General features: G+C 36.5%; 1 protein-coding gene and 1 long non-coding RNA gene across 4 annotated transcripts in view; one reads left to right on the top strand and one right to left on the bottom strand.

Moving 5' to 3' along the window:
- LOC119238988 (uncharacterized) overlaps positions 1-12,807 on the top strand; it is a 95,735-nt gene extending 82,928 nt beyond the window's left edge. For both annotated transcript variants that reach the window (XR_005123722.2, XR_008549731.1), the window contains 4 exons: positions 2,600-2,693; positions 4,053-4,244; positions 6,625-6,715; positions 12,300-12,807. This is a non-coding gene — a long non-coding RNA (uncharacterized LOC119238988). The remainder of the gene's footprint in view (positions 1-2,599; positions 2,694-4,052; positions 4,245-6,624; positions 6,716-12,299) is intronic.
- Positions 401-15,997, bottom strand: part of SCFD1 (sec1 family domain containing 1) — a 98,009-nt gene continuing 82,412 nt past the window's right edge. For both annotated transcript variants that reach the window (XM_037503174.2, XM_054689620.1), the window contains exons 21-25: positions 12,349-12,401; positions 10,436-10,469; positions 8,562-8,627; positions 2,151-2,219; positions 401-469 (exon numbers count right to left, since the gene is read on the bottom strand). In XM_037503174.2, the coding sequence (XP_037359071.1) occupies positions 446-469; positions 2,151-2,219; positions 8,562-8,627; positions 10,436-10,469; positions 12,349-12,401 (246 nt within the window). In that variant the 3' untranslated portion in view covers positions 401-445. The remainder of the gene's footprint in view (positions 470-2,150; positions 2,220-8,561; positions 8,628-10,435; positions 10,470-12,348; positions 12,402-15,997) is intronic.

Genomic DNA, 15,997 nt, shown 5'->3' with positions numbered 1-15,997 from the left:
CCCTGTTGTCTCTGGTGAATCCTCTCACCCTCCCACACCTTTGGCCTGTACCCCAGTTCTTGATAAATAAAAATAAATCTTAAAAAAAAATCTCTATTTAAAATTTAGAGGCAATGCGGAGGAACCAACAAGCTACAGGAAAGGTCATTTTATAATTAAAATACATACAAGCAAGAGATATTCCTTGACTGGATTATGTATTTGTATGTTAGTCATTCTGCTCAGATAGTACTTTGTCAAACATAACAGGAGAATGTACAATGTTAAAAGTTTATTTCTGAAATGCTTTATTTTAATTAGTGCACATTGTATTAAGTATAGAATTTCCTTAAAAATTAACAAATAAGTTTCACTGTTATGACAATGATGGGGGAAACACCTGGCTCTTTGATTTTTTCTATTTACATTTATCCAATTTCCAAGTCGATGCTCATGTTAAGATTCTTTATTTTTGTCCAAGTTGTGACAGCTATAACAAAACATAATAATATATTAACCTCACCATTTAAACATATAAGTAAATACCTTAAGAAAGCATACTTTCATCATGGTAAATTTTAGGCTTCCTCTTTCATTCACTAACTTAAGGGTAATGTTTATAGATATTTAAAAAACTGACAGTAAAGAGCTGTCATGGTAGGAAAAAACATGTAAACACTTGAAGTACAAATTAAGGATAAAGATTCTGGGTATGAACAGTGTAGAGGAAAGGTCATGAGGGAACTTGATGGTGTGATGTCTTTTATTTATTTATACATACAAGCACTGGGTACAGACAGAAGCGCGGGAGGGTGAGAGAATTCACCAGAGCGGGGAGCAGAGCAGGCAGAAGGACCGAAGTACACTGCTGAGGGGAGCAGCGGGCGGCAGGAGGGGTCTGCGCGCCATGTGGGACCCTTCTCCGTGGGACCCTCCTCCGGTGGCTGGGGAACAGCCGGGGATCGAACCAGCGCTGCAGAGGCTGCGGGCAGCTTCGCAACCCAGCGCTCAACCACTGCGCCACCAGGGAGGGCCGATGTCTTAAATGTTGTTTCAGCTACTCAGGTGAACCAGGGAGGAATGTGGGGCCTACCTGGTGGTGCAGGTTTTTTAAAGTGTGAGAAGGGTATTGCCAGCCACTGCAGTTAGCCCACATGGCACAGCAGACCTCTTGTCTCCCCACTGCTCCCTTCAGCAGTGTATTTCAGCCAATCCTCCTGTTCTGCTCCCCGCGCTCTGGTGAATCCTCTCATCTCCATACCTCTGGCCTGCACCCCAGTTTTCGTATGCATTAAGTAAAAATCTCAACAACAACAAAAAAAAAACCCTCACAAAACTTAGGAATATGTTTAGGTTTGTGTATTTTACGGTTGTAAATATCACCTTCACAGGCTATAAAGCAAACAAAAACTAAAGAAATAACTTTAGATAATGATATTGGTACTTAAATATTAAGAGGGAGATGTACTAATATTTTGCAATTTACTTTGAAAAAAATTGGAGTTATGAATAAAGTGAAGAATGGATAGATGGGGTAGGTTTGTAGTTCGTAAAATGTTAATGAGTATAAATTATATCAGCTTTTTTCTATGTTTGAAAATTCTCATCGTAAGGTTACTGCATTAAGGTTAAAAGTGCAAGAATCACATAGTGGAAGAACTGTATTGGGAAATGATGCTCGGAAACAGTTGCTAAAAATGAGTACAAGGTGCAGTTATACTTTTTATTGCAGACAGGCAAAGCTGTGGACATTACTGGTCAGACCACTGAATATCCCTGGTAGTTAAAGCTTTTTGAAAAAAGCTAAATTTAATGTAATTACTAAAACCATTAATGGGAAAAATACTAAAAGAATTAGACTACACCTCAACTGTTGCATTAACTTATTTCAAGGCGAATGTTCAAGTTTTTGCATCTGTGATAACCTTGGTTAAAGACAGACACATGGACAAGTGTTAAATTGAATTTTGCCTAACTGCAATTAAATTTTCTGAATTTACCTTTTCATAAAGACTTGGGAAATGGAAATGTTACATTAACAGAGCTTTCTTTTGTCTATGGCAAAACCTTACATTCTTACAGAGTTCTATGATTCTCTTGCTCTCTTCACAAAAATACCGATAGTAAGTTAGGGTACATTAGAAGAACAAATAAAAAAAGGTAAAACTTACCTGTTTTATGAACTGTGTAGCATTGAAAATTTCACTGCAGCCATATAAAATGTGTTTGCCCTGTTTCCCCTGTAAGAATTAGAGAGAACTCAGACACAAGTAAATACCAAGTGACAGTTTCAATATTCCTAAGAAGGAAGATTAATTCTAGTAAGATTTTTCATTTTTTTTTTTTTTTGGGAGGGGGGAGATGTGTAGATTTGTGTACTTGTCTCTAATCTAAAATTGAATAAAATGGACACAGTATTTTTTCAAGAGTTTTATGAGGCACTGTTGTACCATTTGCACTGAAACTAGAAGGAATCTTTTGACTGACTTATAAAATCTACGGCAACATTCTTCCATTGTAAGACTGCACATTTTTACACTGATCGTACTTATTTCTGCAATATTATGTTTACTAAGTAATTTATCCCGCTCCATTTTGTAACTATGAAGTTCATTCCTAGGTTGGAACCTAGTTACAGCAGACTAAACTTTGAAACTGGAGAATTTCTGTAAGTTCTTCTTGCTGAAATTATTTCATGCACTGTGAACTTGAAGGTAAATTCATAATTGTTCTTTTGTGATGTAAAAATTTATTCTATAACATTAATTGTGATAATTCATAAAAAAATTGTGGTTTTTGTAACACAAGAGGATATTTCTCTGTATAGTAAGAATAAATGGCCTAGCTTGATCATCTAACTCATTTTCTCAAACAAGATGGTGGCAGAGGCAGCATTACACAGGACTGTGCACAAGCATGCCTTGGTCATATGACAGGTTGTTTCTAGACTGCTGCAATACAATGAGTCACACAAATTTTCTGTTTTGCCCAGTGCATACAGAAGTTATTTACACTGTACCACAGTCAAGTAAATGTGCAACATTGTATAAAATCTTTAATGCTTTATTTTTTAAACAAAAATATGCACAATAAAGCATAACTACAAAATGCTATCCATCACTTGAACTTTTGGAAAAATGGTGCCAATAGATTTGCTTGATGTAAGAAAGGCAAACCTTCAAAGCAGTATCTGTGACGCATAATCAGCCAAGGTATGCCTGTAGCTGGGAAGCGTGAAGCTACACCGGACATACTCGATAAGGCATTAATAAAGGTAGAAGTCATGGCATAGAAGGATAAAGAAAGCCTGGGAACCAAATGTCTAGGTATAGCTTCTAGGATCCCACTTGAGTACAGGCATAAACCATCACTCTTTACATATTGTTAAAAAATGCTGACAAGCTAGTGCAAGCTGCCTGCCCGCTCACAAGGTCAAAATACACTAGCTGAGATTAATACTGTACTTTGATATAATCTACATTTCCCCCACCGGGCACTACTTTTATTAAAAAAGATTGATAAAGGATAATACCACATGTAATATTTGGTGCTTATCCACTAAGGTGTAGGTTTAATTAACATTGCAGCTTACTAATATTCCAGTGCAAACCTGATAGTTCTTCCATGAAAAATTGATTGCATGAAATGTAACAATACACTAATTCAGTGTACCAATATTAACTTAATCCAGTTTAAGTCAAATTTACTTTTTTATTATATCTGCTCATTGACAACTTCAATATTTTCAAATTAGTAATGATGTTATTTAGAACTAATCAGTTACGTATTTTTTGGTCTTGCCAGCAAATATGGCACTTGCTCATTTTGTAGTGAATTGGTATAAATGAATTACTGGTTTTAAGTCTGTAGTAGGCATAGCCAAAGTCTTGTCATGAATGGGGTTGAATGATAAGAAAAAGATTAGGATTATTCAAAACAAGGGAAACAGCAAGAGTAATAAGGATTTTTAAAAAAAGCCCTGGGTAGTTAATAGTTTTATTCTAAAGAACCTCTATGAAAACCCACAGCTAATATTCACTTAATGGTAAAAGACTGGATGCTTTGCCCGTAAGGTCAGGGAGAAGAATGTCTGCTATTGGGAGGCACATTCAAGATAGCACCAAGAGGCTCCCTGCTTCACTGTTCAGACCATCATTAGTGAAGTACTGTACCCAGAGAGTCCTGTGGGTGAAAATCTAGAACACCTGTTGAACATCAGAGCACGTGTACAGACTGTGCCAGAGACTCACTTCAGTGACCTAGAGGTATATGGAGACGCTTGGAGGCTGCTGTACATACCACAGCACTGCCATGGCTGGTGACTCAGGGGAGGGTAGAGCATAATGGTGTGAAGATATATTCCCTTGACTGGAGAAATAGAGGTGGCAGAGCTCCAGTGAAAATAAGGAAAGGGTACGAGGCTGTGCTCCACTCTCCAACCTTGCGCGGCCTAGTGAGAATGCACAGATCTCTGGTCAGAAACTCCAGAGAGGAGGACAAATAGTAACCTGCCACTCCCCTACTCAGCAGCTACAAGATCAGGTCTCAGACCTTGATTAATTACAAGCACAGAAACTGAAGCAATAAAAGCAAAAAGGCCAGGTCCAGATGGATACGGTGGTTAAGTTCTAGTAAACCTTTAAAGATGAACCTGTCCATTTCAAGTCTTCATAAAAGAGAGGGAATGCTTCCCACCACATTTTATTATGCCAACATTACTGATACAAAAAAGTAGACAAGGTAATAAAAAATAAAACTGAAGACCAGTATCTCTGGTAACAGATGCAAAAATCTAAGTGGTGTTTCATTACAGTTTTGATTTGCAAATCATAGTAATGCTGTTACTAGGATTTGGTAAATAGAGATGCAAAAATTCTAGTAACAGCATTTAACAGGTCCCTATTTCAAAACTTACTGTAAAGAAATCGAAATTAACAGTGTAGCACTGTACGAAAGTCTACCCTGTATACAGCAGGAATGGAGAGTCCAGAAATAAACCCATATACTTAGGGTTAACTGCTGGAACAACATGAGTAGTCATAAGCAAAAGAATGATGCTAGGCTTTACTTCATAGTATATACGATATTAACTCAAAATGGATCAAAGTCCTAAGAGCCAAAAACTATAAAATCATTGGGAAATGTGAGAAAATCTTCAGAACCCTGAATTTGGCAATGGAATCTTAGATATGGCACAAAAAGCATGATCAACAAAAGAGATAAGATGGACTTCATCAAATAAAACTTTCATACTTTTAAAGAGAACCATTAAGAAGGTGAAAAGACAACCCAGAGACTGGGGGGAAATATTTGCAAATCTTAAAATGTAGGTACAAGTCTCTTATCAGATATATGAAATACTCTTGGAAACTGGAAAAAGGCAAAATGACCAATTCAAAACTGGGCATAGGAACTCAACATTTTTCCAGAAACACACAAAGGAGACCGATAAGCACATGAAAAGTTGCTTCATTTCATAAGTCATTGGAGTAATGCAAATCAAAGCTGTAATGAAACACTGCTTTATACACACTAGGCTAGGAATCAGTTAGCTAACAAGTATTGCAATAATGTGGAGGAATCTGAAACCTCATACATTGGTGGTTGGAATATAAAATGGGGCACACTTTTGTAAACAGGCAGGCAGTTCCTCAAATGGATAAATGTAGTTACCATGGCTCAGCAATTCCACGCCGAGGCATATTCTTGAGAGATGAAAATACATTCTTACACAGAATTACATACGCCTATTAATGGTTCCAAGAGAACAGCAATTAATTTCATCTAAAATTGACACTCAGTTTGGAATTGGATTTGTATACTTGGTAAATGAAGCAAACACTATTAGATGTCACAGTAGAAAGTTTCAACTTGTACATTTTTTAATGTATCACTTGATTAAAAAAAACCTCCTAATACACAATCCATAGACTTACCTTATCAAACACTGACTGAAAATTGGAAGAGATATTTGAAACACCCTATGTTCCAAATTGAGCCAATCTCTAACAAGAGACATTATTGCTTGCATGATGGAATGTATGTTAAAAAGCATAACAGGCATGGAATCAGACGAGCCATCAACAGTGGATATAGATTATCGAAATACTGCGGAAATAATAAAGGAGGGCAAGAGTGGGGTGTGACAGAGGAACTGAGAAAAACTTCTGCATTACTAAAACTTTTTCTCTGCCTGATCCTGTAGGCACAAGCCTTGCACATTTACAAGTTCTGAAGGATCATTTACAAACATGCTACCAAGACTTTACCTCTAAATATGAGGAATGATGGAATGGGCTGTTTCTTCTTTTCACCTGAGCTAGAATTAATGGTTTCTGCATCTTTCCTAGCCAGTACTACAGCCTTGCCCTTACCCAATCCTATTTCACAGGAGTGGGAATAGTAATGGGGAAGCGCTGGCCAGTCTCTTACTGCTGCCAGCTCTACGGATCAGTCCTTTTACTGTGTCCGATGGTCTAAACCAGGGGCCAAGGTCTGGGTAAAAATTAAAGGCAAGGGAAAAGAAGTTTTGACTCTCAGAAAGGGAGCCAATATGTGAACAGAAGAAAAAGGGAAAGCTAACATTATCTTGTAACCTTTTAGAAGCTAAGAGGAAGAGACTAATACTCTTGTCTATATTTACAGATTCCCATGAGGTCTGTGTAAACTGTCTCCTTTGTATGAAGCTGAAGGTTCAAGATAAGTCTTAAGGATTTAATCAGCAGTTATCCATGTGGTATGTCTTAATGATGGTTAATAAATTGGGGATAAACACAAAATTTTAACGCTTTCAAAAAATCTTTTGGGCCTCCCCTTGTGGCGCAGTGGTTGAGCGCTGGGTTGCGAGGTTGCCCGCAGCCTCTGCAGCGCCAGTTCGATTCCCGGCCACCCGCGAGGGTCCCACCAAAAAAAAAAAATCTTTTATAGGTTCTAATTTATAGGTTTTTATCTAGATGACTCCTGGGGAGCAAAATTAAGATAATGTTGCCACTCAAATGCATACAAAAGAGTTTGCTCAATAACAGGGCATAGTCCACTATATAACTATGAACCAAAGTGACGATCTGTTAAGGAAAGTGCCTGGATAGAAGGGACATATTAATATCTGCTGCATGCCTGTTTTTGTGGGTGGACAGTAATAAAGGCAAAAAAATTTTGTGAATTGAAACTAAGTAGAAGATAAATTGGTGGGTTTACATATTTACCACTGATAAAGACCTGATGTTCTTCTGCTGTTAGTGATAGATCAGAGAACGAAATAGGTAAGAGTTGTCAAGTTAATGTATGACTTAAACAAGTTTGCACTGGACTACTTGGTAAACTGCAATGCTTCTTTAAAATTATACCTATACTTCTGTCATTGCAGTTCCATAAACAATTAGTATTTTGGTCTTTATCCTTTTCTGTAAATGTAAAAAAAAATTCAGAAGAATGCTGAAATTAAGAAAGCTTAACCAAGAATTGTGGTGTGTGGAATGTGTTTTAGTACAGGATTATTTTCAGCTAGTCTATTGCAACCCTGTGTTTATCCCTAGGAACACCTGGGGCCAGTTGATCCTTGGTCAAACTTGAATGAGAGACCAATTTATGATTAATACAGTCCTTATAAGGGCCACAGGCCAGAAACAACCTGCACTAGCTTGTCAGCATTGTTTATAGAAACTGTACAGATTGACAGTTTGCACCTGGTTTGTTATGTTCTCTTGGTATCTGCTTTTGAGCCTGATTGTGTGTAACCTGAATTTAGTTATATAATCAGAGGGGTTTAAAAGACCTTTTCCTGTACAAGACAGATGCTCCCCTCACACCAAGGTGCTTACATATATGTCTGGGTGGTTCACACACAATTTAAAGAGGAAGCATGTTTGATAAAACTGAAATAGAACCCCTGGTGGGTTTTGAGACATGTCTATTTTCCCCTCCATCTATAAAAAGACCCTCTATTTTTATTAAAGCCTCACAACATAGGACATAATGGAATCATTATTAAGTGAACAAATGAAAACTACTTATCATTCTAATGACTGCTAATTCTGTTTTCCCTATATTTAAAATAGTATTTTTGCTCTTCAAGTATCCCTTTTCCTTCATAACCATTTCCTTTGTTGTCACTCTCTGCTGCTGTCAGTTTGGAATAGCACTCCACATCTAATTTACTAGCTCTAAAGTTTACCGAAGCAGCACACATTTCAAGCTTTTTAGATGTGTGTTGCTGATTTAAGTCAACAGGAGAGGAGAAAAATGCTTATTATTCAGGTAAGTGGGTTCAGTAAGTCATTTCAGCAAGGAATTTTTTTGGCAAAGGAGCTTGAGATCTCTAAAGTCAACTTAACATGGATACTTAGGAAAGTAGATTACCTGAGTAAGGCATTATTTTCCAGATAAAATACTATGTTAGGCCGGGAATGAATGTAATGACAGAACTAGAAGAGCAGTAACATATGTCCATTTTGCCCTACATGCAGGTTTTTAAAAAAGTCTCTATGGAAACGGTGTTATGAAAGAATCGGAATAGCCACCAGAGAATGCGCGTATTCTAAAAGACACAGAACTATAAAATATGATAGAAAGCCAAAATGTACCTTTATGTAGTCAACAAGATTCTGATATTCAATGTAGTTGCCTCCTCCCACCACAAAAACAATTGCCTAAAAATGCATACAGGAAAAAACCAGTAAGTTGAAAGGAATAATAGTTAAACAGAATTTTAACTTTCCAGCAACTTGGCTTACAGTCGGAAGTTTAGTATACAATTTAGATAAAAAATGCTAGGCAGCAAAAGGTCACATTCTAAGTACCTCATAATTACTAAGTTTTTAAAAAGTGCTAAATGAAGTAGATTTAACAATTTAGAGGAAAATAAAGTCTTATTCTTTAAGTGTTAGTATACATCCAAAGGGTATTTTTTAAATTTGAGGTTATTTATTGCAGGTAGGAAAAACTAGATAATTCATCGTGTACATAATTTCAATTTATGTTAATTTTTGTGAGCAGTTTTTTTCAAAGCAAAACATGAAAATACACATATTTTCAAACATTTGGAATCTTTTAGGAAAAAAAGTTTCATACATACAAAACTTTATGCATATAAGAGCTAGGGTATAGGCCAGAGGGTGTGTGAGAGGATTCGCCAGAGACAGAGTGGGGAACAGAACAGGCAGCCTGACTGAAATGCACTGCTGAGGGGAGCAGTGGGCGAATTAAGAGACGTCTGCTTCGCCTTGTGGGTTGCTCCCTGGCCGGTCGGGGATAGAACTCATGCTGCAGAGACTGCAGATAGCTTCACAGTGCGGTGTTTTACCCCTTGTGCCACCAGGGAAGCCCCATATAAAACTTTTACCACAATCTCAAAGATATCTTCTGTCAATTACTTTTGTGTCAGTTATTCTAAAGCTTAAGATATTCCAAGTAGAAGCAGTTTCACAAACAAGGACAATACAGTTGATAAGAAATGTCCTACTGAGTGGGAGAAACTATTTGCACATCATGTATCCCCAAAGAGGGAGGGGTTGATATCCAATATTTTAAACTACAAGAGAACAAATAACCCAATCAAAAAATGGGCAGGTCTGAATATATTTGCCTAAAGAAAACTTTTCCAAAGAAGACATACAGAGAGATGGCCAACAGGAACATGAAAAAATGCTCTTCATTACTTATCATCAGGGCAGTGCAAATCAATACCATCTCGTACCTGTGAGAATGACCAATACCAAAAAGACCAGTCAAAAGTGCTGGCACTAGATCATAGAGTGTAGAGAACAGGTATCCTGATATATAGGTATCTGTGGGAATGTAAACAATCCAGCCACTGGAAAAAAGTATGGACATTTCTCATAAGAAAAATAGCTACCTTAAGATCTAGTAATTCTACATGAGATATCCAAGTCAGAAAAGATATGCACTCCTGTGTTCATGACAACACTGTTTACAAGTTATGCAAACAACCTAAGTGTCCAATGCTGGATGAGTAGATACACTACTCAGCTATAAAACACAAGAAATCATGCCTTTTATGACAACATGAATGGAACTGACAGTGATTATGCTAAAGACAGCATGTCAGAAGGAGAAAGACAAATACAAGATGATTTCACTCGTGGAATATAAAGAAACCAATAAACAAAACCAATCAAATCCCTAGAATCCAACTGAGGTTCTAGGGATTGGAGAGAGGGTGGGTATTGGCAGCAGAGGATGGAGGGAATGCAATGGACTGTGGTAGTGTTTTTGGTACTCAGGTGGTAGGTACGGTGTAGTAACATATTTGAAGAGGTGTGAGTCTGTACTCCTAAAACATATATACAGTGTTCACCAATTTTGGGTGCACAGAATTGGATTTATCAAAATTGTCTTAAACGTGGCTTTATGATGATTAAAGTATGTAGAAGTCCTCAAGACTGGTATCTTTTCATTATTCCTTTTAAAAGACAAATAATTTTTATATGGAACTTACCTCTTGGAATGGATTTTTGTTCCTTGGAACTGAGCTGTAATAAAGAGAAAAAATAATGAAAATTTCATCCAAGACTTTTTATTATGGAAAAAAATAGGCACACACTATGAGATATGTAGTTACAATATTCTTTCCCTTCATCTTCTCTGAGGCGAGTCCTGTAGTTTTATACAGCCAGGTGGTGAGTGAGAATGCAGAAGAAGTTGCTAAAAGAGGTTGTCTCGTTATCTAAAAGGGAATGGGGCAAACTTTGACTTTAAAATAAAATTCTAAGAAGACTGAGGAAAAGACTGAGAAGGAAAACTGGGTATAATAAACTAAAAATTTTACTATATTCAATATAGTCTGTATGAAAAAAAACACGTAAACATACAAGAAGGAAAACACGTTGGAAAGGTAAAGGGGGCTGAAAGAGGTCTCTCCATCTTGCCCGGCTTATTTCTTACACATCATTATTACACATATTACCTATTTATATACTTACATATTTTGAAAACATTCCCTTGCTGTCTAAGAGATCTTTAATAAAGTTTTCCAGCTTTTCTCAGGTTTGTTTTGAGTGCTACAATAGGCTCTTACAAAGACAACTTGGGTTTTCCTCAAGCAAATTTTAAAAATCTTAACCAAGAGAAAGGAACTATTATGACTCCCCTTAATTATTCAGAGGCTGATTCCACAGTTCCATCACCTATTTCTTATTTTTTATGGCCTGTCTGAATGCCATGGAAGGGGACAGAAACCCATGTAACTGAAATGCTATGAGTAGACATGGCAGGAGGAGACTGAGACTTAGAACTGCACAGTATTACTAAACAATGTCTAACTGTGGTGAGATAGTTCAGGAGAAGGTTATGTCTATTAAGAATCAAAAGCTGAGCTCTGTATGCTCAAAGCTAATACCCGCCTCATAATAATACAGAAACTACAGGTAAGATTGAGAGAGTTTTTCTGTTAATTTTGAAGAAGCAAATACAAAGATGGAAACAACATAAGCTGGAAGATAGCAAGATAGGATAAGTGTTGTAAATGCATTTCTAAAGTGTACAATCAGGTTTTTACATTGGTAGAGCTGTACAACCATCACCACGGCCTAACTTCAGAACATTTTTATCAGCTCCATAAAGAAGCCCTATAAGTCATCACTCTTCATCTTTTCCTTTTAAAAAATTTATTGTTAATCGTGTCACCTGCTACTAGCAGCTTCTTTTGCAGTTTTGGCAGTATTTCTGGTAAATTCAGAAAAAAAAAAAAAAATAACCTTTTAAGTTACCAAAACAGCCTAATCATCAATTATTTAGGAACCAGATTATCTGTCTCTCCTACCTAGCAAAAACAAAGTTCTAAAGATCCTACATATAGAGGGAAGGACCAACTTTGTCCAGTTTTGGTGCTGAGTTTTTTCTCCCTCCAAATTTTGCAAATTCTTTCTTTTATCCTGTAGGCCTTTTTTTTTTATACCTACCATAAACTAAATTTTGAAAATCACATCCATCATAAAGTAAGCAAATTCCACACATGCTTACTGTAAAGCAGAAATAAACATAAAAGAACAAGTTTCCATCCTTTCATTTGGTCTAACATGAATATTTGTTTAAAATCATATACATACATCATTTAAATTCCCCTCTGCAACACAGTCTGCAATACCAGTATCATTTCATTAAAAAAAACCCAAGGCATATAAATGTATTTTTTTATGTGTATATGTTGGGTAGGAAAAGCATCAAAATGTAAGTGCAGGTACCACTGACTCCCTGGGTAATGAGAGTATACATAATGTTTACTTACCAGTTTTAGAAATATGACTTTTGAGTAGGAAGCAATTGACCTATAACAAAAAACCTGCTATTTCCTTTCTTGACAGGGATGAGGGGAAGTCCAAGAAGAAATTACACAAGGAAAGAGCTGTTTACCTGTCATTGCCTCGCAGCATCTTGGGATCAAAGTATCTGTAGTCATCCGTTTCCTTTAAAAACAAACAAACAAACAAAAAACAAAAATACTTTGTAATGACTATGGGCTTTCTCTTTAGAAAGTTTGGCTTAGATGAATCTATTAACTTGATATTATGTCTAACAACCAATACCAATATTTACCAGACATTTGTTATGTTTTAAACATTGTTCTAAGTGCTTTAGAGGAAATTGCTCACTTAATCCCTATAACATCTATAAGTTATTGCTATCCTTTTCACACGGGCAAGTCGGGGTACACAGAGGTCACATGGTTTATTAAATATGAGAACTCCAGGACTTGAACCAGTTATTTTAGTTATCAGTTTATTTTAGTTATCAATTTATTTTTCTAATCTCTTCAGTGCCCAAACTCTTCAGCATTATGTGTCTTGAAAATATACCTCTTATGAGCTTATGCATAAGTACTCTTGTTTTTAAAATTTTAGTATCTTTACATGTCTATAATTCATTGACTATACAGAATACCAATGCAGATTTAAAAACTCTTATTTCAATCTTTTAGAGTTAGATGTACTTCACAATTTTGAATTAAAAAATTAGGTAAATATTGTGCAAAAATTAACACTTCTAGTGGGTTGCACCCCATCACCTAACATGTTAATATTTCTGCTATTAAGAATATGAATATTAAAAGCAGAAATAAATGAAATTGAAACTAAAAAAACAATCCAAAAGATCAATGAAACCAAGAGCTGGTTCTTTAAAAAAATCAATAAAATAGACAAACCCCTAGCCAGGCTCACAAAGGAAAAAAGGGAGAAAGCACAAATAAACAGGATCATCAATGAAAGAGGAGAAATCACAACGGACACAGCAGAAATCAAAAGAATAATCAGTAACTACTATGAACAGTTATATGGAAACAAGTTCAACAATCTAGAGGAGATGGACAAATTCCTACAACTCTACAATCACCCAAAGCTAGATAAAGAAGAAATAGAACACCTAAACAGACCAATTACAATTAGCGAAATTGAAATGGTAATCAAAAACCTCCCCAAAAACAAAAGCCCAGGACCTGATGGATTTACAAATGAATTCTACCAAACATTCAGAGACGAATTAGTGCCTATCCTTCACAAACTCTTCCAAAAAATTGAGAAGGAAGGCACAATACCAAACACGTTCTATGAAGCCAACATTACACTAATACCAAAACCAAACAAGGACAACACAAAAAAGGAAAACTACAGGCCAATCTCCCTAATGAACACTGATGCAAAAATCCTCAATAAAATTTTAGCTATCAGAATCCAACAATGCATCCATAAGATAATTCACCACGACCAAGTAGGATTCATTCCAGGGACACAAGGATGGTTTAACATCCGAAAATCAATCAACGTTATCCAACACATCAACAAAAAGAAATATAAAAACCATATGATAATATCAATAGATGCTGAGAAAGCTTTCGACAAAGTGCAACACCCATTCATGATAAAAGCCCTTGAAATTATTGGGATACAAGGAACATACCTCAACATCATAAAGGCCATCTATGACAAGCCAACAGCCAGTATTATTCTCAATGGTGAAAAGCTGAAAGCAATTCCATTAAGATCTGGAACAAGACAAGGATGTCCACTCTCACCACTGCTTTTCAATATAATACTGGAAGTCCTAGCCAGAGCAATAAGACAAGAGAAAGACATCCAAGGAATCCAAATTGGAAAAGAAGAAGTCAAACTATCACTATTTGCAGATGATATGATAATATACATAGAGAACCCCAAAAAGTCCACAGAAAAACTAATTCAACTCATCAATCAGTTCAGTAAAGTGGCAGGATACAAAATCAACACGCAAAAGTCAGTAGCCTTCCTATACACAAACAATAAATCTGAAGAAGAAGAAATAAAAAAAAAATCCCTTTTTTTATTGAAACAAAAAAAATCAAATATTTGGGAATAAATCTAACAAAAGAGGTAAAGGACCTATACAAAGAAAACTATAAAACACTGTTAAAAGAAATAGAAGAAGACACAAAGAAATGGAAAGACATCCCCTGCTCATGGATTGGAAGAATAAACATAATTAAAATGGCCATCCTTCCAAAAGCAATATACAGATTCAATGCTATTCCAATCAAAATTTCAATGTCATTCTTCAAAGAAATAGAACAATTATTGATGAAATTCATATGGAATCACCAAAAACCCCGAATAGCCAAAGCTCTCCTGAAAAAAAAAGAAGGGAATGGAGGCATCACACTCCCAGACTTCAAACTCTACTACAAAGCCATAATCATCAAAACTGCATGGTATTGGAACAAGAACAGACATACAGACCAATGGAATCGAATAGAAAATCCAGAAATAAACCCACAGATTTATGGTCAACTAATCTTTGACAAAGGAGCAAAGACTATGCATTGGAGCAAAGAAAGTTTGTTCAATAAATGGTGCTGGGAAAACTGGGTCGCTACATGCAAAAGAATGAAGCCTGACCACTACCTCACATCATACACAAAAATCAACTCAAAATGGATTAAAGAACTAGACATAAGACCTGAAACCATAAAATATATAGAAGGAAATATAGGCGAAACACTACGTGATTTGCACATCAAAGACATCTTTACAGACACATCACCCAAAGCAGTGATAGTGAAGGCGAAGATAAACAGCTGGGACTACATCAAATTAAAGAGCTTCTGCACAGCAAAAGAGACAATAACAAAAACAAAGAGAAACCCCACCAACTGGGAGAACATTTTTGCACCCAACACTAATGATAAAGGACTGATCAGAAAAATCTGCAAAGAGCTGATGAGACTCAACAACAACAAAGAAAAGAATCCAGTCAAAAAATGGGCAGAAGAGCTAAAAAGAAACTTCTCTGAAGAGGAAATGCAAATGGCCAACAGGCATATGAAAAAATGTTCAACATCACTTGTCATCAGGGAAATGCAAATCAAAACTACCATGAGATACCATCTTACACCAGTGAGAATGGCACATATTAAAAAAACTAGCAACAACAAATGTTGGCGAGGGTGTGGAGAAAAAGGAACTCTTCTGCACTGTTGGTGGGAGTGCAAACTGGTCCAACCACTGTGGAGAGCTGTGTGGAGATTTCTGGACCTACTAAACATAGAGCTTCCATATGATCCAGCAATTCCACTCCTAGGTATTTACCCAAAGGACACAGAAACATCCATTCCAAAGAACACCTGCACCCCTATGTTTATAGCAGCACTGTTTACAATAGCTAAGCTTTGGAAACAGCCCAAATGCCCAAAAATAGATGACTGGATCAAGAAGATGTGGTACATATATACCATGGAATATTACTCAGCATTCAAATAAGATAAACACATGCAATTTGCAGCAACATGGATGGCACTGGAAGGGATCATGCTCAGCGAAATAAGCCAAAAAGAAAAAGAAAAATACCGGATGGTCTCAATCATAGCAGGAATCTAGAAAACTTAAATAAGGGACCAGGAAAACGATTAACTATAAGAAAGTGAAAAGCAAAATCAACAAAAAACTACGAACCAGAGACACTTTTAGGGGGGCGGGGGTGGGAGGGGAGGGATTGGGGTCAGAATGGGGGGGCTGCAATTGTATGGGGAATATAA

Source organism: Talpa occidentalis, unplaced genomic scaffold (assembly GCF_014898055.3).
Source record: "Talpa occidentalis isolate TD23 unplaced genomic scaffold, MPIMG_talOcc4v2.1 talOcc4.11, whole genome shotgun sequence".
NCBI classification, from domain to species: domain Eukaryota; kingdom Metazoa; phylum Chordata; class Mammalia; order Eulipotyphla; family Talpidae; genus Talpa; species Talpa occidentalis.
The sequence above is the reverse complement of the archived record's forward strand: the minus strand, read 5'-3'. Positions and strand labels throughout refer to the sequence as shown.